Source organism: Podarcis liolepis (assembly GCF_965112155.1).
Source record: "Podarcis liolepis genome assembly, chromosome: 6".
NCBI classification, from domain to species: Eukaryota; Metazoa; Chordata; class Lepidosauria; order Squamata; family Lacertidae; genus Podarcis; species Podarcis liolepis.
The window spans coordinates 40,137,736-40,159,986 of NC_139559.1; the positions used below are offsets into that span (position 1 = coordinate 40,137,736).

At 42.9% G+C, this 22,251-nt stretch overlaps 1 protein-coding gene across 2 annotated transcripts in view; it reads right to left on the reverse strand.

Moving 5' to 3' along the window:
- Window positions 1-187: 187 nt before the first annotated feature.
- Window positions 188-22,251, reverse strand: part of RASSF5 (Ras association domain family member 5) — a 103,119-nt gene continuing 81,055 nt past the window's right edge. For both annotated transcript variants that reach the window (XM_083509005.1, XM_083509006.1), the window contains 4 exons: window positions 8,796-8,915; window positions 5,742-6,039; window positions 4,517-4,632; window positions 188-2,481 (listed from right to left, as the gene is read on the reverse strand). In XM_083509005.1, the coding sequence (XP_083365131.1) occupies window positions 2,329-2,481; window positions 4,517-4,632; window positions 5,742-6,039; window positions 8,796-8,915 (687 nt within the window). In that variant the 3' untranslated portion in view covers window positions 188-2,328. The remainder of the gene's footprint in view (window positions 2,482-4,516; window positions 4,633-5,741; window positions 6,040-8,795; window positions 8,916-22,251) is intronic.

Sequence of the window (22,251 nt, forward strand, 5' to 3'; positions counted from 1 at the left end):
ATAGTGAGGTACAGTTTCTACCCCTCCCATGATTGTGGATTTTGTTCTCTCCCTCAGCAACCCTCCCCAAACGCTTTTACCTGCTTAAACAGAGGTACCACTGTAGTAGCGTTCTTTGTTTACACACTGCAATACCACCGCATACCACAGGAGGGCATGAAGAACACAAACCGACTGAACTCCTCGCTTCATCAGAGGCTGTTTTATTTTCGATAGTTTCTCTTAACACAATTTTGTATCGCATGAACAGATTTCTTTAGGAGCTTAAAAAAAAAAAAGCTGGAAGGTAGGTGGCATTTTCAAGAAAATGTCATAGGGTTGAAACAGTAGTAAAAATAAATTACCAGCATGGCAAAAATGTTATTTACTTTACCACGTAAGCTTTTCACTAATTCCATTCTTTACAGACTGCACATGTTTTACAATTGACCCATTTTGAAAGAAAAAAAAAGTTACACACGTACAGATGATGCAGGCAACACAGTATACTAACAAAGGCACTGCCAGCAGTAGTCTGCGCTTCTTAAGGTAGGGCCTCCTCTAACTCCTCTCTCTAAGGCGTCTGCTCTGCCACCGCTGAAGTGGCTAAGCTTTCTCTCAAAATCCAAGCTCCGTGGTGGTTCCCCCCCCCCTTCTCCTCTTAATGCCCCTTAGCTATATATAATCTTTTAAAGAAACAAAACAAAAATAATGCCAGCCTGTTTCTGCAGGTGGCTTAGTCAGCAGCATTCACATAAATTGCATAAGAAGCCATGCCTTCTATTAAAAATGTTCAAGACATGCTGTTATGGGATGGGGGTGAGGGGAGCAGGGAAAGGAAGAGTGCCATTATTGAAAAGCAGTTCTTTAAAAAAATAAAAATAAAACATGACATTATATATATTTATATATACTCAACATTCCTAGGGAGAAGTAGTCAGTGACTTACAAAGACTGTTTTCCTGTTCTTGTCTCTTGGTGATGGCGCAGGAGGCTGACATCCTGGGGTCCCTCCTCAGTGTGCCAGGCCAACAGTTTCAACAGCGCTTAGGAAGAGTTTTGAGTGCTTTCTCGCCTGGGTTCAATAGTTGCATGTGCTTATCTGGATCTGCATCTTGCTTTCCTTGTGCTGTGCTAATACATCTTGTATTAGAGATTGGTAACTGTCTATGGGGGACGCTGTGGTGGTGGACTTCCTGAAGATAACTTTGGAGGTACCTGAGAGCTCTGTGCCCTTTCAGCTGCGGTGTAGAACCCCTGCACTCAGCCCTGAGAAAGAAACAAATCTTCCTTCCTTTGCCTTCCCAAAGACAGCTTTGCTCCGAACAACGTCATGAAGGGTAGCCAGGTTCTGAAAAAATAGATGTGGGCCTTCTGGTGTTACGAAACAGTTTTGCAATGCAAATGACATAGAGAATCAATTCCATTTTTGTAAGTGCTGGGAGATGAGCCCCAAATTGGCTCATTAGCAGACCTGCACCCTGGTCCCAGTTCCTACTGGGTAAGAGGAAACTGTATCCTGGAAGGAAGGGCTCTAAGTTGAAAATATTAGGCTGGAAGCATAAACAAGAAAACAACCCTGAAGTGTTGCCAAAACAAAAATAAAACTGACCTTATTTTCCTGTGTGAAAATATAAACTCTTGCTCAAAGGCCAAAGCACTCTAAAGCTCATCAAAACCTGCTCTACTTCTACAGATTTCTTGACATCTCGTTCATTCATTCTGTTCATTCTGTGCAAGTCTGTTTGGCATCCTCTACAGTGTCCACATGTACCAGAGCAATAACCCTCCCATGTGATTAAATTACTACAGAGAACACGTTCAACTCACTTCTGCCACACATACATAAATCCACGTGGAAAGGTACTGGGATGGCAGGAGAAGAAAAGAAGGTAGTACAATTGAAGACAAGGCATCTTCCACTGCTTGTGTGAACTACTAGCTCATCCTTAAGCTAGCCTCAAAGAGGAAAGATTTCAAAACTAGTTTGTAGGGTCAAACTCACACTGAAATACATTGAGAAGGGGAGGGGGTGGTTATACCTTAAGCAACCCAATTCCTTGGATATTCGGCATTCACTGCAAAGTTTCCTGTCTATTCTGTTCTGTACAAGCAGGGGAGATGGGAAGAAGCAGTGTTCATTTTTGGTTTCTGGAGGGTCAGTGGATTGGAACATTTAATTTCCTGTTCTATAGTTGCCAGTTCTGAGCACACACCATGGACTACAACCAATTGAAAAAGTGTCCTGAGGAAAAAAAGGTTTTGGTTGGGTGGGGTTTCTTTCCATTCTTAAATAATATAATTTTTTTTGAAATTTAGTTTATCCCTAGCCACACTTCCAAGTTCAGGTTATCCAGGCTTCCCATTTGCTTCTTTCAAGGCCTCATGCAGTCTTTGTTTAAACCTGTCATACTTTTTCTGCACTTGCTGGATTTTCTCTTTTTCTTCCCTTTCTAGTATCACCAGGAAATTCTGTAGCTCTGGAATAGAGAAGTCATCCCACTGTGGAGAAAAAGCACACACACACACAAACAAACTTTAGATTGGCAGACAGAAAATACACATTATTCCAAGTCTGTGGGTAGATGCTAGATGTGACCTGACTAACTGACATGATTTTCTGCAGGAAAAACCCACAAAATAACTCATCCTCCCCAGTCTTTCATTTTCCCTCATTTGCTACACTGAAACCTTCAGGCCCAGAAAGTAGAAGCCTCCCACAGGAAAAATTACAGTCCCTATATAATTTTCCCAACTTGGCTTTCCACCACAAAAAAGAGTTCCAATGTGCTTAAGGGGTGGCTTTCTAGAATAGAGTTTGCTAGGTTTTATCGATCGCCCTTTGATTCAATAGCTGCAGTTCAAAAAGGTTCAGACAGTGGCCCAGTTCATGCAATCAATTCCTCACTTAATAAGCCATGCTATGCGCTAACTGCTTGTGGGTGCTCAGGACTCTTGCTTCTCTCTTCGTGTAGTTTAATATCCTGGCTTCCTTATAATACATTAATCATACGTGAGCCCTGAAATGATGGTTAAGAACTGAATCCTGGCTTGTTTTGCTGCTCCCTTGCAGGGAGGATCGATGGGGCTGTGTGGAGGTGAACAGCACTTGTTCATATCCTGACTTACTAAGCCAGGTGGTGGTATAAAATAAAAAATCCAGGTGCCCAAACTTTGCAATTTCGCACAGTTCAAAGGGTGAATTCTCCAAAGATTTTTTTCAAAGAAATAAAACCCAAGTTCAAAGAATGGGTTGGGGAATAATTCTGTAAGCACAGCAGTTCAAGGCAAAAATCCCAAGCGATGGTTGTTTCCCTTTCAAAGACACCACCCAATCCACTTTTCAGCTTTGGAGTATTAAAAGTTGTTTGGGGCTTCAGTGACAGCATGTTTTGAACTAGAGACACGACAAAATAAAGTAAAAAAGAAGCAATGTATATATGCACCCCTTTAAATCACAGTCACCACCCAGAGATGGAGTGGAATGTGTAAATACATGAGATTCTTGAGATATTATGACCCTAAGAAAAAACCCATTCTGTGCATGAATTTCAACATTTTGTATTACCAATGTGCTCTGTAAGAGCTGGGTCTACAGAACATGATGCCCGCAGGTAGAAATGGGGAACCTGTGGGCCTTGAGATAAACATTGCCTGATCATTGTCTGGCTGGCCGGGACTGATGGGAGTTGGGACTCCCAACAACAGCCACAGCTTCCCCATTCTTGCCATAAGAGGAAGAATAAAGAGAGAAGGTAACTCTTTAAGGTGTTGAAGACCTGGGGCTTCCAGTCAGATCAGGTTTCTAAGCAAGAGTACTTTACGGGGAATCCTTGCTCCTCTAAGAACTTCCATTTTGCCAGCAAACTGTATTTTGAAAAGCAGCTTATGGCAGAGTTCTGGAAGGCATGCCTATTCTTAATTTTGAAGTTGTTTCTCGTGCTCAACAGAAAAAGGAGATAGTGTAATTCCATACTTTAGCTCAGTCCTCTAGTTTAAAAACACAGTGGAATTATCCGTTTGCTATATTGCTGTCTCTGTGCATCCAGATGATGTGAGGGTAGGGTGAGAGTGGAGAAAGCATGTATTTAGGTAATCCATGGATGCAAATGACTAATCTGCAATATTGCACCAAGCTCATCTACCTTTTGAAGATTTACCATATGCTCCCTGTTCCAAAACTTTTAAAACAAGCATTTTAAGGATTATGGCTCAGAACTCTGCAAAGAGGCTGACTTGTTACAGGTACAGTCAAACTTTAAAGAAAGCCAAGTGTAAACAATAAAGAAAGGGGAATCAAATGTAGCCTTAAAAGACTCCTGGCTCAAGGAGCCTTTTATTTGCCTCTATTCCTTCCATCTTCAAATGCTGGCACTGAATAATCCGTATCGTCAGTAACAAAGAAGGGCAACCACAAGAGCAGGAAGTGTGCTTTTTCCACCCACTGCAAATGGCTGCTTGTGCGATGTGACTGCCTGCTTTCTGAGAGCAGAACGTGTTTGTGCAGGTTCGAAAGGCAAGCAGCTTCCAGACTTACCTCAACTTCCCCTGTTTCGTTTTCCTTCAACACAAAACTGAGAATGTCTGTGTCAGGACCTGCTAGTAGCCGGAGGTACAAAGGGTACTCTGTTACCGAGAGCTTCTGGGATAGAACTGCAGAGGGGACAAAAACATGAGAGAATCACCTGAGGCCTTTGAAAAGGAAGGCACATATTTCAACTATTAAAAAAAAGCCCTCCCACACCTCTCCATGTTGTGAAGGCCCACAGAACATCAAGGAGAGGACAGAAAGAAAGAAAAAAGGCTGCAGCATCCAAGTGATGTTTTGCAGTTCTTTCCCTCCCTTTCCCAAAGGAGTGGCTAGCTGTGAACCACTACAGTATTTCATAAACATTTATTTTAAATTCTCCAGAACTGAGGGTTAGCGCCAGCCATTTACAGTATATCCCTCAAGGAAATCTGTAATAGGGCAGATTAGTAACACTTCCAGTTGGCTCCAAGACAAACTACAAGCATCCAGTTGTATCCATTTGAGTCATAATTTCTCCATAGCCTTCTACTACAACTACCTGGGACCATTCTGTAAAAGCGGTGGGGGGGACGGGACAGTAGTCTTAAGCACAAATGGGGCTTACAGAGCAACCTTCACCAGACTCTCCTCCAGATAATTTAGACTACACAGCTCAATGGTTGGGGTAGTGGAAGTTGCAGCCCATAACACCTGGATCTCACCAGATCTGGGGAGGCATCTCTGGACTTTACCATTATAAACATAAACAGTTTTGAAACAAAGAGATAGAAACAGGCTAGCATCGTCTTCATCATTTTATTTGTATGCCGCCTTCCCACAGTTAAAACTATGCTTAAGGCAGCTTACAACATAAAAAGATTTACAGAATTACAAACATAACAAATGTAGCCGCCCAGAGTGGCTGGGGAAGCCCAGCCAGATGGGCGGGGTATAAATAATAAATTATTATAGCTATAAACAAGAAATGAAACACATGAATGAGTGCACAACCAAACTGAACAACTTCCATATAAAGCATATGAATTAAAGATACAATTTTTTTTAGTATCAACTGCAGCAACAAAAAAACTCCTACACAAACCCCATCTCAAGAAACTGTTGAGCAGCCTCAGCTTTTGTTGCTGGAGTGGGATAAGGTGGAGAGCAAGACACAGCCAAGAAGCAAGCAGCTCTTCTTTGAAGCCTGGTCACTTTATTGTTATTACTGTCTCAAAAGGGAACACTATCTCACCTTGACCATCTTTCTGCATCTGCTTGAAAAGTGCAAATTTCTGGGGGTTGTCCACCACCATAAATTTCTTCAGAAGTCCTTGGATCACCTCACTCACGGTGGTGCTGCTGCTGATGTGCAACTGTTTGATGGCATCCAGTGGCAGGTAGAAGGATGTTCTCTTCTCTGTCATGTTGGCCATGTTGACCTCCTTGAGGGCATCGTAGATGGACTGCGGCCTGATCCCTGCTGGCACCGTCACAGGCCGGCGAAGTTTCAGGTGAACTTTGATGAAGCCTGTGTAAGTGCCGTCATCATTCTGATGGAATTAAAATGAAGGTTGAAAAGATGTTAAAAAGCAGGGTTGGTGGCATTTATTTTGTTTGCTGAATTTTTTGAAATATGGGACACAGCTATTATTTCCATAAAAGCTACCATAAAGCTTTCAGAGCCATTCACTGACTATTGACAGAAACAACTGAATGGGATGGGGGAAACCTTCAGTACTGATAGGCTGAGCTAGTGCAGTTGCTTTGAATTCTCACTTCCCTCAGGCAAAAGCACACATAGGCGGTGTTTGCATGTAACTCCAAACCATGGTTTAGTGTTAAGTTGACAACCCTGGTTTAAGTCCAAGTGAAAAATTGGGCTCTCCTCTGCCTGTACAGCTGGGAAGAGGAGTTTGTCAGAGATGAGTTTTCTTTTAAAGGATTTTGGCTTAGTGTTACATGTGAAACAGGGAACCTGGTTTAAAACAAAATGTTAGTTTAATAAGCTCTTTTCTTAGCTTTTTGACGCTATGAAACCTACAAGAAATTTAGCATTATGTGCAAATGAGGACAGACTCTAGCTTGAGGAGAAGGGTACATCTAGAGACCAGAGGAGCATGAAAGAACTGAGACAAATGGAGTGAACCAAGGAGTACAGAAGGGTTGGGGAGCCTATGAACTTTCAGGTGCTGCTGAACTACAATTCCCATCATCCCGGGGGAGCCACAGTTTCTCCCCAACCCTGGAATATCGGGTTATTAAGCCTTCTGACTTTATTCTTTTAAATTCTGCCACTTATGGCTTGTATCAGTCCTGCAGTCTTGTGACCTGACAAATATTATGGAGCAACAAGGGCCAGAAAACAGGATGGTAAGCGACAAGAGTGAGCATCACTTACTGACTTGCACTAGCAATGACTCCTAGTCATTCTCTGGGGGCATTCTAAGCCACAAGCACAGCTTAGCAAGGTAAAGTCATTGCTGAAAGACTCACAGGCCAACATGAGTTGGGTGAAAAAGCCATCGCCTTTCTTTTGTCTGAATTCTGAATGGGCCTTCTCTTTGTGTATCTGCAGAGTTTAGGCTGTTGTTTCTCCAGATGAGAACATAACCAAGAATACCAACTGAAAGCAAATTATCAAAGGTCCTTGTACCTTGGATGGTACATTTCCTGTGATGGAAAAAAATGAACACTTCTGCTTCCATATGGGCATGAGATCTGGGGCAGCTGTGAACCACAGTGGGAGGGGGCTGGTTGTGTTAATCTTGGCTCATCTGGGCTAGAACAATAGAGCTATTTGTGGAAAATCATTTGCTGTAGTGGCTACAGAATGCTTCAGCTGAAGATTCAAAATTAGCTACAGAACAGTTTTGCCCAGCTGCTATATGGCTCACACCAATTACACCACAGGTTCACAAAATAAGCTTCGAAGGAGTTCTGCTGATGGAGAGATCTATCCAAATCCTGTATTCAAAGAGTGTCTGTCCTTTGGACTTGCTGCTTAAAAGAGGCACTTCAAGTTATTTTCCTTACCAGAAGACCTGTGCACAATTACTAGAGCCAATGGTGAAATCCCATGCTGCCCATCCGTTAATGAAAGAGACTTCCCTTTCTCTCTCCCAACCCCACTGCAGACTCCACCCATGGAGGCAACCACATCAGGTGGCAAGGTCCACAGGGGCAGCAGATCCAGCCTCCAAGGAATGCATTGCCCGTTGCTGCCACTGTAGTGGAACCAACCGCTGTGGCATGCTCCTTGGAGACCAGATCTGCCATCTCCTCAGCAGCCCCCTCCCCATGCTGCATCTACAGGGGCCTCTTGGTGATTTGGAGGCACTGCTGGCCTCCCACCCTTGTTCCCAATGTAGATATTTATTCCTCCCCTGTTCCTGATGTAGATCTTCCCTTACCCCATCTTCCCTGGTCCAGGGGGTGGGGATGATGACACCACTTTGTGGTTCAGCTCAGGGGCCAAAATGCCTTGGGCTGGCCCCAACTCCTATGCACTCTCAAAAATCTGCTCCAGAAGTTGTTGTTTTGATATGAAAGATGGTCAACCAAAATACTGAACAGATTGATGGCAGCAGCTGTTGTATATCAGGATGTTATATATCCGTTTGGCTGGGATGTTATGTCAGCTTTGCTATATTGATCAGTTCCGGTAAGCACAGCAGCATCCAAGAAGTAATGTACAATCTAAACGCAACCATGCACATCGACCAACACGGTGTGAAAGGAATTGACACAGACTGGAGCTCAAGTACTCTACCTCTGAAAAGCAAAGTTGTGATAAGCGTGAACGCTGCTTCTTTTTTCCATTTACTCCTTGTGAAGCCCTGGTCCATTCTTAATGAACTTATTGATTATGAATCATTGAGCTATGCTGTACTCTCATAATAAGACTACCCAAAAGATACAGACGGATCGAGGTAAAAATCAATACTTTTTATATTTTGTCTTTGTGGTCAGCTCTATAAAGCATCAGCTGTGGATGAGTTCCTCCCCACACATCGCCACAGGAATTAGGTGGCCACCCCAGTTGGGGAAACGGCAACTCTCCAAAGTCAGGGTTTCATTTGTTGTATGTGTTATTGGTGGACAAAAAAAGTGTACATTTCCCCAATGAGTACAAGGGGCATGAGGTAGAGATTGGTTCACCTTTGAATTTAGGAATACCTCCACTACAATTGCCACGGGGGGGGGGGGGGAGAAGACCAGCTTCAGTATACTGTTTTGTAGCTTGCATGACAAGAGCCTACACTCCTGTCCTAAAAGTAACAAGTAATACAGAAAATGCCGTACATACCAGCTTCATCAGCAAGCAGTTGTTGACTTTTGAGTTGTAATTGTCAATCTTCTCCTTCAACTCTTGGACAGTAGGAGCTTTAGGTTTTTCTTCTTTTTCTTCCACTGGTTTTGTTACATTCTAGAACACCAACAAAACAGAACACTTCAGTTGGCTCATGCAGCTTTTGACATGATCCTATGACATCCCGCTTCATTTTGTATGTTGTATTCTTATTTATTGCTTTTAAAATTAAATTTATATCCTGCCCACCCTCCCAAAGGAACCCAGGATGGCAAGCAATAAAGCAATATTACACCTTAAACACAATCCCAATATAGATGCAGATTGTTCTTACATGCCTACACATTATTTATCACCATCACACAGTAGTAGCAGCAGCTTTTCTAGTAGCAACAATCATTTCTAAAATGCCTAAGTTTTGTTAAGTTCAACAAACAGGTTAAAAGTAAGGTATGTACATGAATGGGAACTCCTTCCCCAGGTGCTAACCAAAAGGAAGACCATGAGGGGAGAGAATGACCTTGGCTGTTAGGGGTGGGTGTGTTCACTGTACAAAATCCCTTCCAATTTCTCTACCAATGGAATAAACACAGTTCAGTACTTAAATCACGTTAAGTTACTTTTGCAAAGATGTTTTAAAAAAAATTTGTTGGCTGATCGGTTGTTGTTTTTTTGCAGAATTTTGAAAGGAGGAGTAAAGGATGTTGCCATACAAGCTCTTAAACAAACACAAACACATCTATATGTAGTTACCCAATGAACATACTGACCTCCCGCCCCCCATCAGAACTTTCTATGACATATAATGCATTGCAATTTTTGTTAGAAAAGTGGTATAGAGTACAGAAATGCCTTCTGAGCTTCCACCTCTATTGGGGCACCTGCAGAGGACATCACAGCATGTGATATATTCCCAAAGCGGTTGGAGAAGCAGCACACCATTCCCTCAGCATAGTGTTCAGCATCTTTCATGGAGGACATGCCAATCAATGTCAATTAGTCATTATAGCTAAGCGGAGCCTCCACATCCTGACTCTATGTATCACTGAATACCAGATGCTGATAAACAACAGTGGGACAGGGCTCCCCAAAGACATCTTCTGATGAACACCCGGTTATTCTGGTGGGACTCTCCTGAACAGTTAAACAGAATGGTTCTTAGTGTGACATTCTGGTTTCATCTAGCTTGTAAGAACCATTATCCCACTGAGCCATTTACTGTGACAATATAAGTCTTATACGATACATGAGAGGTTGCTATTTGAGCAGTCAATGATAACAGGAGAATCGTCGTCGCAGATCTGATAAGTGGACATTTCAGTGATGCATTGGTTCAACCTGCTCTGGGATCTTGCCTATTCCCCAAATGGGAAAAGCAGAAAACCAACATAGATGTTGCTCATAGCCTTTTTCAGAGGCCCCTAGGTGATTACTGCCCAGCACACTTTACCTGTACATTTTACACTGTTAAATGTATCTATCTCTGGCACAGGAGGACTTAGCAGACCTGCTCAGCAGCACAAATACACTCCAGAGGGCTTGTAGGACTTGTTCCATGTGTATAATTCTCAACAGAAGCGCCCCCCCCGAGTGGGTGGGAGATGCAAGGGGAAGGGAACTGGCAGTGTTCAAGGCAGAAAGGGTACCAGCCTGTTTTAACTGGAAAAGACCAAAATAAGAACCAGTGAAATGCGTTAGAGTAGCCAAGTATGCTAATTTACAGAGCAGAGTCTTCAATTGAGTTTGGTTGCTGAGTTTGGTTTAATGATAAAGAAGACAAGAAAGGAGAGCAGGTGCTCCGAAGGTCCCCTTCACTAGTTAACACCTAGACAGCAGGTGAAGGATGATGCAGGTCACCTACACTTCACATTATGGTGAGCTGCATTTTATTTCTATTCAAGTTACAATGATAGCATCTAAATTTGCTTGCCTATATACAAATCTGCACATTATGCAAGTCAGTGTCCTCTTTTTTTGGTGATATCATTCCTATGGGGTGATGCCTAAGTTGCCACCTGAGCTTGCATAGGGGAAATATATTCCCCAGAGGTGAGTAAAGCACATAGTAAGTTTTTTTTAAAGGAGATACGTCACTGCATTTGATGTAGAGGCAGCATTGCTAAGACTTCTCAAGCAACGCCATACAGAACGCAGCCTTTCACACACTAAATGAGAGTCCCCACTGTCAATGATGGAAGCCACAGAAGTATTCGTTACAGAATGTGGGTAGTGTTGGGCAAGGCGAGCGCAATAAACTTTGCTGCCTGTGCCAAAAGACATGATGGCATGTCCACACCGATTCTGTGTACAGAAGCTGACTGAATTGGCAGTAGAATTTTACTTCAATGGTGCTGATGGGATGGTACATGGACAGCAGGCAAGTTTAGGGGTGGAAGACAGGTCATTGGGGACACACAGCTCTGTCTTCCAAAGAGGGGAATAACCAAGGGGCTGCCAATATTGCCATGCAGCATCTACCACCTGAGGAGGGTGTCTCATTCTGCCTAATGATAGGGCTGGCCCTGTAGTTGGATTTCAGCACAGATTCTTAGAACCGTGAGCCAAACTACTACAGTAAAGACAAGTCTATTAGTTTTTACTACAGAAACCCCTCTTAAGCTTGTGGCCACGGGCATCTCCGAACTCTGGATGAGGTAGTAATTTTGTGCTTTGTTTCATTTGGTTTGCAGGACTGATGAGCACTGCAGAAATCAAGATCCTTCATTTCACAGAAGGATTGATAATTTTTATCACCATGCAATTTATCAGAGAAATTGCGGATAGCCATTTCTCCTGGCAGTGATAATGCTTTTGGATGGGAGGCAAAACAAACCCGCTAACCTCAGTCCACACAGGAAGTATGCTCATCGTAGCTGCTGCAAACAGTCTAGCACAAGAGTAGTTGATGTGGTGCCCTCCAAGTGCTGCTCAACTACAATCCCCACACTCCCTGATCTTTAGGCCATGATGTTGGGACTGGTGGGCGCTGGAGTCCAACAACATCTAGAGGGCAAAACATTGGCCACCACTCGTCTACGTGTAAGCACTGTAGATAGCAGAGCAACTGTGGTACAAAGAAATAATATTATTGATATCTAGTTGATTCCTCTGCATAAAATGTACAAAACCATTTTATAGTTTAATTGTTGTTAGCTGCCCTGGTGGACACTAGAAGAGCAGGTTATAAATTTTAGCTTATCTTATCTTGTTTATTAAACAAACACATAAATGTTTTGTAAGATAATGCCTGAGGAAAGCATACAGTGGTGCCTCGCAAGACGAAAAGAATCCGTTCTGTGATTCTCTTCGTCTAGCGGTTTTTTCGTCTTGCGAAGCAAGCCCATTGACGGATTAGCGCTATTAGCGGCTTTTAGCGGCTTATCAGCTTATCGGATCAGCTGATAAGCGGCTTAGCGGCTTAGAAAAAGGGGGGGGGAACCCCGCAGGAACTCGCAAGACATTTTCGTCTTGCGAAGCAAGCCCATAGGAAATTCATTTTGCGAAGCACCTCCAAAACGGAAAACTCTTTCGTCTAGCGAGTTTTCCGTCTTGCGAGGCATTCGTCTTGCGGGGCACCACTGTAATTTGAAAGCACCCAAATATATTGTTCTGCTCCCAGTCAAGCCTAGGCTACCTGAAGCTAGAGATAATAACCACTGTGTTACTAGTTTGGAAGAAATTAATATACAGAGAAGTTCTAGGGTCATAAGTCAGTCAGTGGAAGACTAGAAAAAAACCTAATGATTCATGACTTTGCTCTAATTAGTGCAGCAATTTAAAAACCCTGTCCTACCTGCAAGTTCATTTTTGCAACACAAGATGTAACTGAAAGCCACAAGTAACTTTAAACTCTGCAGCAGTATTTAATATATGAATGTGCATTCTCCATGCAAATAATACATGTACAAATCTCCCTGCCAACTGCAAAAATTGCAGGAAGTATTAACAACCTGCATGCTTCCTAACCAATCACTTTTCTCACAGTCACAAAAGGAATTAGATCAATGAATGTGCAGCCTGAATGAGCAATTACTGCATGCAGGAATCACACAGAGAGGCAAAGGCTCTTCTCTCTCATTTCAATGTATTTTTAAAGGAAGCCAAATCAGAACATAGGGGAGGATTCCCAAGTGGGGCCTTATGCAAATGTACCCATTAATCTTTAGATGCAATCAAACACACCAGTAATCAAGACCTGTCACAGACAGGGACACTTCCAGGACACCAAAGAGAAATGCAATTAGGAGCTTTGGAGAATTTAGAAGGGAAATAAACAACTTTAGATACACAGTAGGGATATGGAGGCGAGTCATTAAATGAACAATGTGCATTGTGTCACCAGAGTGATGGAACTGCAGGTGCTAAATAATCAAACTATTAATGCATTTGATTTTTCCATCAATACTGGGGACAATGGCAGTCCATGAGGGTAAGTGGCCCAGCCTTACCTCCTCCATTGAAATCAATAAACTCACACTGACCTACATGAACTGGAGTGTAACCAACATAACCTGTTGAAAAACTGAGGCAAAGGAGGGGAGAATGATTATCAAATCCTTTTAATGTCAGAGGCCTCAGCATGGGAAGCAACCCTGCCACGGGGGCCACCGGCCGTAAGGACAGTTCCTAACAACCCTTCCCTGGGGGGGCCCACTAGGGGGCGCATTGGAAGATGGCCGACAATACCATCTCTCCGACCCACACGGGGTAATTAAGAGGCTGTTATGGGAGTAGGCAGCCTCCCTTGTTGCCCCAAGGAAATGGGGAACACTGCCCTTGCCTGCTGTGCCCATAAATCACCCCCTAATTCGAAAGAAGGGGGTGAGGGCCCTAGGCAGAATTCCCCCATGTGGACCTCGGCTCTCCTGGACACTGTCTCTGATCGCGCACTAGCTGCAGCAATTTGGAATAATTACAAAAGAAGCAAATGCACGTATTTCAAGTGAAGAAGGGGAGTGAAGTCTGCCAATTTGACTGACCTCTGTGAAAGAAGACGACGGGTTGGAGAAACAGGAATATTTTACAACGAAGATACACCAAAGGCTGGGTATGTTGACAACGGGACTGAATGGGGGGGGGGAAACCTTTTTTACTTTCCTTCTATGTGATTTACAAGAACCCCTCCTCATTAGAATCGTTGGCTGAACTGACCCAAGCAGGATGATTAAGGTCTGTGTGGAGATAAACTTTAACCAAAAGTATGCTTTATGGAGATCGAGAAGAAATAAGAGCTTTTGGAATGGCGCAGCAATTAATTCAGAGTCGCCATCTTGCCAAAGGATTTATAGCCGAGAGAAGGAACGGACTTGTTTTCAGACTGCATTCCTGGTGAATCTCCTCAGGGGTTTTGAGAAAGGAGGCAGACTGGTGAAGATTAATGACGCTAAGACTGTTTTGATGTATGGAAGTGATGTTACATGGAAAACGTCTGGATATGGCTACTGGATAAAAAATAATAATATCCACGCAGGATTACAAACTGTCTAACCAGCTTGTGGAGACTATCAGAGGTCACAAAGAGAAAGGAAAAATATACGAAAATAACAACAAGAGATGTGGAAAAACAAGAAGAAAGGACTGGATAGTACTGTGAACATCATAAGGTTAGATTTGTGGACATTAAAACAGCAGTAAGAAGCAAGAAGTTGATTGGATCCCCTTCAGAACTTGAAATATGGGTACCCCCAACAAAAATTTAAAATTCGGCTGTGTAATTTGGAATTTATGTAATTTGGTTTGATTTGATGTGATTGGTTGGTTAATAAAAAAAATTCTTAAAAAAAACACAACAACCCTTCCCTGTGGGGATGCTGAATTGGGCAGGGAATAGACTACCAACCCATGCTCAGCCAATGAAAACTCCCAGCAGCAGTGTGAGTGCCCAACCATCGTGTCATGGATTCCATTCTGGGGCTTGGAAAGAAAAACACAGCTTGCCAGAGGAGGAGCACATAGCCGTGGGAGAAGGTAAGCAGATGGGTTTTATCTTTAATAGATTGCAGAATGGTTTCCTTGGACCTTTCTGGACTAGAACTCCCATATTTCCTGATCATTAGCATGCTGGGTGGGGCTGAGTTTGAGTCCAGCAACACTGGAAGGGTCACAGGTTAGCATCCCTGCTCTACAGTTACAGGACTGCTTTACACTGACTGGGAGCGATTCACCAGGGTTTCACTCTGGTGTCTTTTCCAGACTCACCTGGATATGTGGCAGATTTATACCGGGACTTTCTGCAGAGAAAGTAGGTCCAAAAACCAAAAAAGCATCAAAGAAACCAAAGCAATAACTTGTCTATGCCACTGTCAAATAAAAGCAACTTGATTTTTGTGGATAATTGTCTTGATAACTCTCTGACTTCTCTCTGCCAACACAGTCGCTAGGCTATCACCTGGGTTAATTAAATGTATTTATAAGTCTATCATTCCCAGAGTATGTTCTTTATTGGGTTTAGAACTAATTAATTCATAATCTCACAACTGAGTTTAGAAGAAACCACCAAATGCATAGGTTTCATTATAAAAACAGCTTTGAGTTTAAAACAACAACACACTTCAGTTCTTTAGACCAGTCTAGTGGGCAGCCATATGGACCTGGTGTTTTTCCCTGTTGCATGTCCTTAATAGTAAATTCGGCTTCTTACTCTTGCAACCATGCTGGAAATTCAGGTTTTGCTTCTACTCTGGAGAGGTAGCTGTGCTGTCCAGAGCAGGAGAAACAACAAAAAGGCCTGTGGTATCTTAAAGACTAAACAGGTTTATTATGGAATAAATTTCCTGGACTAAAATCCACTCTAGTCCATGAAAGCTTATGCCATAATGAAGCTATTAACTTTTATGTTGCCACAAGCATCTTAACTGGCTCTTGGTTTGTTTGTTTTTAAATAGACTATACAAAACTGATGTTCGCACACCATTGCTTCAGGAGCAGCAATGGGAAACTTGTCCTCGGTTGCTGGACTACAACTTCCATTGTTCTTAATGGCTGTCCATGATGGCTGAAGTTGGAGTCCAACAACATGCGGAGGGTCACAGGTTCCCTATTCCTATGTTTCCCAAATCTGGGTCTCCAGCTCTTTTTGGACTACAGTTCCCACCATCCCTGACCACTGGGTCCTGCTAGTTAGGGATGGTGGGATTTGTATTCCAGAAACAGATGGAGATCCAAATTTGGGAAATCTAGAGAGTAGAACAAATCCAAGAAAGATTGCAAAAAAGGTGCACATTCTTAGCTCCTAACCCTCCTGTCAGTAATAAAATATTATTTTGCAGACGGAAATCTGGGACAGAAGAAAAGGCAAATTGCCCCATTGCCCAAAGAACTGGAAGATGAACAGGAAGGGCTCACAATCTCCTGGGTCCCAGTACAGAGCCTTATCAAGTGCTCTATCATTCTTATGAGCAAACACTAAGAGAGAAGGAACACTACATCCTACTATGAGGTGAGATTTACAGAAACACCTTAAACTATGACCCCTTTGCATGTGGCTGCTCAAAGCAAACAGAAACATACCAACAGGGACATGATAAGGAGACAGGCATAAAATTGTATCAAGGTGTGTGCATCTGAATGTCATTGCGTTCAAAGCGAAGTCTACTTCCTCTTCACCTTCACTACAATGACAGCCATGCTGTAAGAATATAAGATTGTGTTATGCCCCACACTGTTGATGGATTCTTCTAGTGAAATAAATTTCTTGAGAGACCAAGCTCCTAAAATTACAAACAGATGAATGTTTGACGTTGTCTGTAATCTGATTGCCCCTTTTGCCATAGGTAGAAGATCCAAACCCCAGTGCTACAGATGTCACCTCAAAAGAAACCCTGCTCATAAAAAGCAACAAAGCCAAGGAACTGCAGGATGAATGCTTTATTCTTAGAAAGGGCAATGACCTATTATTAAAAGACCATCCCAGTCCCGGAGCTCATAAGACTAAGAGTCGGCAAGCTGTAGATAATACAGGAATGCCTCAAGATAAAGATGATATTTCTTTCAAATTGGAACCATGGAAAGGACCAGTTTTACAGCAGTGATTGGCATACTGCAGCTCACTTTTCATGGGTGAAAGAACAGAAAAGCTTCATCTCTAGTATAGATCTTAATGGTTCAAATACATTAGCAATCGTAGCAGTCCTCGTACAGTTACGGTAGTTTTTACAGTACTGATTCCAGAGAAAAAGGAAACCAAAATGAGCAGTTCTGTTGAACTGAATTCTGCTGGTGTGTTTAAGTTTTTCAGTTACCCAGAATCCTCCATGAGGCATGATGCTAGACATGTTTTTACCAGAACGGTTTACTGGGTGCATTAAATATAGCTCAAAAAAATTCTGCATCAGAAAAGCTCAGTTCTGTAACATGTGCAAATATTTATCTGTTTACTTTGAATAGTGTGTTATGTTTCTGCTATTTACAGAAAAAGGGAAAGTCAAATTGGACGGCTTTAAAAGAGGAGTGGATAATTCATGGAGGATAAGACTGTCAACGGATAGCATTGGAGGCAGTGTGCTTCTGAAATACCAGTTGCTGGAAATCATGAGACGGGAGAGTGCTCTTGTCATTGGGTCTTGTTGCAGGTTTCCCACTAAGAGGCCACTGTGAGAACAGGATGCTGGACTAAGATGCGCCATTGGCCTCATGCAGCAGGTTCTCCTTATGTTATTATGCCACAGCACTGATGCCATGCTCCATATGCACTGGAAAGTCTGTCAAGCTTCTTGAAATTTCACAGGTTTCTTAGGATTGGGAAATTGATTTTGGGGGTGAATTCTTCAGAATATGAAATTGTGCTCCTAGTACCAAATGCCACCCTTGCACAGTGCAATCACAGAACTTACACAACCCTGAATGTTTTTGTATTTCTTATTTTCTAGCATCAGTATGCTAGTGGGTTGTTATATTGGTGAGCACATTAATCTTTAAAAGGGCAGCGTGTTCTATAAATAACAGTATCACTTTGTTTCCAGTGACTGGACCTAGAGCTTCTAATATGTTCTATGCAGTCTATAGTGTTAATGAGCAGGCACAAGACGGGTGCTGATGACTGACTGTTCTGTAGGCACAAAGGTCCACAGCACCCCTCCCTCAGCCAAACTGGACCCCCTGGACTGGTCCATGGGCCAGAGGTTTCCCACTACTCTGTTAAGAGTTTTGGTCTCATCTACTTCTTGTACACTTGGCACTTCACGGAAGTCCACAAAAACAGTCATCTGGCTTTTTAGCCAGGCTCCATTTATTCATTTTTTTCATCAACTCCCTCCCCATCAGATCCATTTCATACTTTCTCCATAGCACAGCACAAAGGACAGAAATCGCTGCCTCTCCCTCAATCCCTCTGTGACTGCCAGAAGGCTTGAGGGAGAGGTGGAGTCTTATCTCATTTCTACTGTTTGGAGAAGATAACTGCTGTTACTTAGCTTCTCCAAGTCACAGTGCAAATTTCCCTTTTGTCCCAATTTTGCTACTGGTAGAACAGGTTATGCAGGGGTTTTACGTGAGAAATAGCTAGGTCTCTGGGCACACGCAAAGGTGGCTCTATCATACCCCCTTCAGCTTTCAGGTGGTTCATAGTATTTGTCTTCAGGCGGGTCCACTTTGTGCATAAGGACTGTAGGGAAATGAGGACAAAGTACATGTGTAACTTACAAAGTATATTCGTACAACAGAAGGAAAACAAATATAACTGCTTAGTCAAACGTGATGCTGGAAAACTAAGAACTGATATGGCATGCATCTTTCTACTGTGATTCAATGTGGCTTGTTATTTCGTGTTTAAATTAACATTTTAATTATCTTTACACAACATTGACAAATAAGACAGAAAGGAAGTCTGCAGAGATTGTATACGCTTCCTTAGTAGTATGTTTTAAACTTACAGCTCAGAACCTACATCAACAAACAGAAAAGTGCTAGTGGCAAGATTTACTCCTCCAGCCTGGATCTACAGTTTAGACCCAGTTCTAGAAGGGAACAGCACCACTACTGCTTCATTTAATAAGGCACTATTTCATGACAGGAGCTCATACCATCAGGCCATCAAATAATAATTGATTCCAACAGGACTTGATAAATCAGTGCCTCCAGTCTTTAATTTCTGTCTCCCAAACATTATTCAGCAGTGAGGTGACTAAGCACAATTCCATTCCCACTCTCTTTTCTTTTGGACAGCAAAGCTACGCTTACCTCTTGCTTATTCCATTTACCATTTTCTTTGTAATATGTGTCTACATCCTGTCTGAGGCTACCACCCTCTCACTTTAAGTACTGAAAAACACCACAGCTGTGACTATGAAGAGTAACAGGATGAGACGCTAGAAGTGCATTTGCTTGCCAGGATTCATGGCTCTCGGCATTATCTTGGTGCAAATGACACAGGTTGCTTCCAGTGATGCTGCAAAGGGATGATTTAGATCCATTTTTCTGTATGTGCAATTCGCATTTGAATGCGGTTGGCTATTTCCAGATTACATAAGAACAGCCTATTGGATTAGGCCAGCAATCTAGTCTAGCATCCTGTTGTCACAGTGGCCAGAAGATACTCAGGGGAAGCCTGCAAACAGGACCTATGGTCAACAGCACTCTTTTCGCTTGTGGTTCCCAGAAACTGGTATGCAGAGGCACATTACCTCAAACAGTGGAGGCACTTTAGCCTCCAAAATTTGTCTAATCAATACCAGTGGGGGTTCTTAAGAAATAATTTCCTTGTTGTGTGTTCCCTTTCATTCCATCACTGCCTTACCCATTCCTGGCATGCATGCAGGTATTTCTCTACCTCTATGTGCACACCTTTCAAAAAATTAACTGAAAGTGTGTAAGAGAAAACATTAGCCGCCCGAAGATCATGTTTTACTACAGGCAAAATGGAGGTTTTGGGGGGGACAACATCTATTTCCACTTGTTGGTTTTAAAAATAACAACACCGACGTCTTGTGCAAGGCCACAAGCTTCTGCTAAAAAGTCTTGTGCAAGACCTCTGTATTATTATTTTTTATGTCATGGTGCTTGGACTGAGATTACCATTTTAAAGGTAATCCCCCACAGGTGTTGAGATTTTGAGAGGCTAGCTCCTCCAAACTGGATTGTTATTCTGACATGTCTTCAGCATGGGACAACTGATGAAACTATGCATCCTTGTATAGACTGGGGCACCAGAAATAACTCCTGTCACTGCTACTGTACATGCTTCTTAGCATTTCTTCTTTTGGGGTGGGTGTCAGATATGTGTTATCATTTTGGTGAGTGGTCTCTAATGCACTGGCGGAGGAAGAGGCGTGCGGGGGGAGCGCCCCGCCCCTGGCAGCGTGATCCTGGCAGGGTGCCATCGCGGCTGCCTCCTGGGCAGCGCACCCCCCCCCCCGGTGCCGGAGCATGAAGCTCTGCCACTGCTCTAATGCCACACCCCTACGCCTGCTTCCTCCTTGCCTGAGCACAACTGCGCCATTTTGTTTTTACTTAAGAGATCTTATTCAGTAAGAAGAGACCCATATTTTAAAAAAATTAAATTACCATATGTGCTGGAACTTCTATGATAACAGTATCAGGAGCAGTGCCTTTTTTAAAAAAAAGAAAGGAAAAAAGGTGCTGGTACTCGCCATGAAGTTGTTACAGTAATTGCCACATGTTATCATTAGAAAAAAAGGTGCCAGTAATGAGTAGCACTGAGTACCCCCAGAAAAAAGCATTGATCGTGAGGAAGGTACAAACAGTGACGGAGCTTCAGGCAGAGAGCAGGCAGGGGCAGGGCTGGCACACATCCCGGGGGCGCCCAGCGTGGGTGGGGGGCAGCCGCGATGGCACCCCACCGGGATCATGCTGGCGGGGGCGGTGAGCTCCCCCCCCCGCACTCCTATTCCTCTGTCAATGGGTACAAAAACTTGCATACACAAGCAGCACTGATGCCACAACAACCATCCGTCTGGAAGCAGCCTTTGCCTGTTCTCTTCTGGCCATGTCTGAAAATTATTATCACCTGTAGTTCTCAGGGTGGTTCACGACATAAAATTACAATATAAACACACACACACACACACACACACACACACACACAATATATATATATATAATTTCCTGGACCACAGATTACCATCTATGACTTGTTCATTTAAGTGGAAGTGCTACAACAGAACCACATAACAGTACATCCCACAAAACCAACCTCAAACTAACATGGTCTGCAATGACTTCTAAAACTGTTTCAATGCTGGTATATGACAGGGGGGAAAAATGACATGGTCTGTCCTGCTAATCTCCATCTTCCTGGTATTTCCTGCATTTTGTGGCAGATTTCTGTACAGAAGGCCACATGATTTAGTGGCTAGGGTATCTGAATACGGAGAGCCCAAGTTCAAATCTCTATGTTGTCATGAAATTCATTGGACAGCCCTGGGACAGTCACTATCCTAGCCTGCATGGACACATTTTTCTACTAGGAAAAGACATGTATGAAGTGCTCCAAAGCAGTTCTTTTCCTTCATTTACTCTCCTTAGGATAATTCAGTTACAATTCCCTCATTAATTCCCTTGCCTTCCAATTCATATACTTTAGTGACAGTCCCATAAGACTCCCTATTATAAAATTATTTCCATTATATTTATCACAGCAGTATCAAATTAGCTTATAAATATAACCCTCACAACTCCTGTTCAAGTAGGTAAGTCCCCATTTTAAAGAGGAAAAATAATCCCCACAATTAGTGCAATATTTGCTGCTGAAAGCTTTATAAACACTGCAGGCAGCGGACTGGATCATGCAAAGAAGGGACTTTTAACACAATGCAACTCATGCAGCTCTGCTATAAAATGGACGTTCTAGATTTCCTCATCTTGACTGTGTGTTCTCTAGAACTGCTTCTTTCCACACTGTCACTCATGCCATACTTGGGTTCCCAACCTTAGTTTCTACCAGTAACAAGCAGAATCTGCTGTAAACTCATGGTCTGATTTCGCATTATGTAGGCACCAAGTCACACAGTGCCTATTCTATCCAGAAAATAAGCCTCTTCCAGACATTTAAAAAGGCTGAAGTGAACATGTGGAGAGGGAAACAGCAGCACAATGGCAGGTTCCTCCTCACATTCATAGATATATGTGTGGACCGTCATGGTATATAGCAGAGGCGCTAGCTCCCTGGGGCCCTGGGTGCCCAAGCATCCACAAAATTCTCCATGAAGGGTCTGGGTACCCAAAAATTTTGGTGCCGGGGCCATGGCCCCGGGCACCCATGGTCACGGGGCCAAGCTGGCACTCCTAGTATGTGCAATGTATCAAAACACATTCTAATAAATATACATATTCCCCTCACTCCGCTGCACACATTAATTTTAGCCCTTCTAATCATTAGAAGCTTTTGCACATCCTTAATAAATTGTACACCCAACATAAAACAGCAAGAATTCATTTTGATTCTAGACAACACTACAGCAGATTACATACAGAAAACAAGAGGCACAGGGGTGTCAAG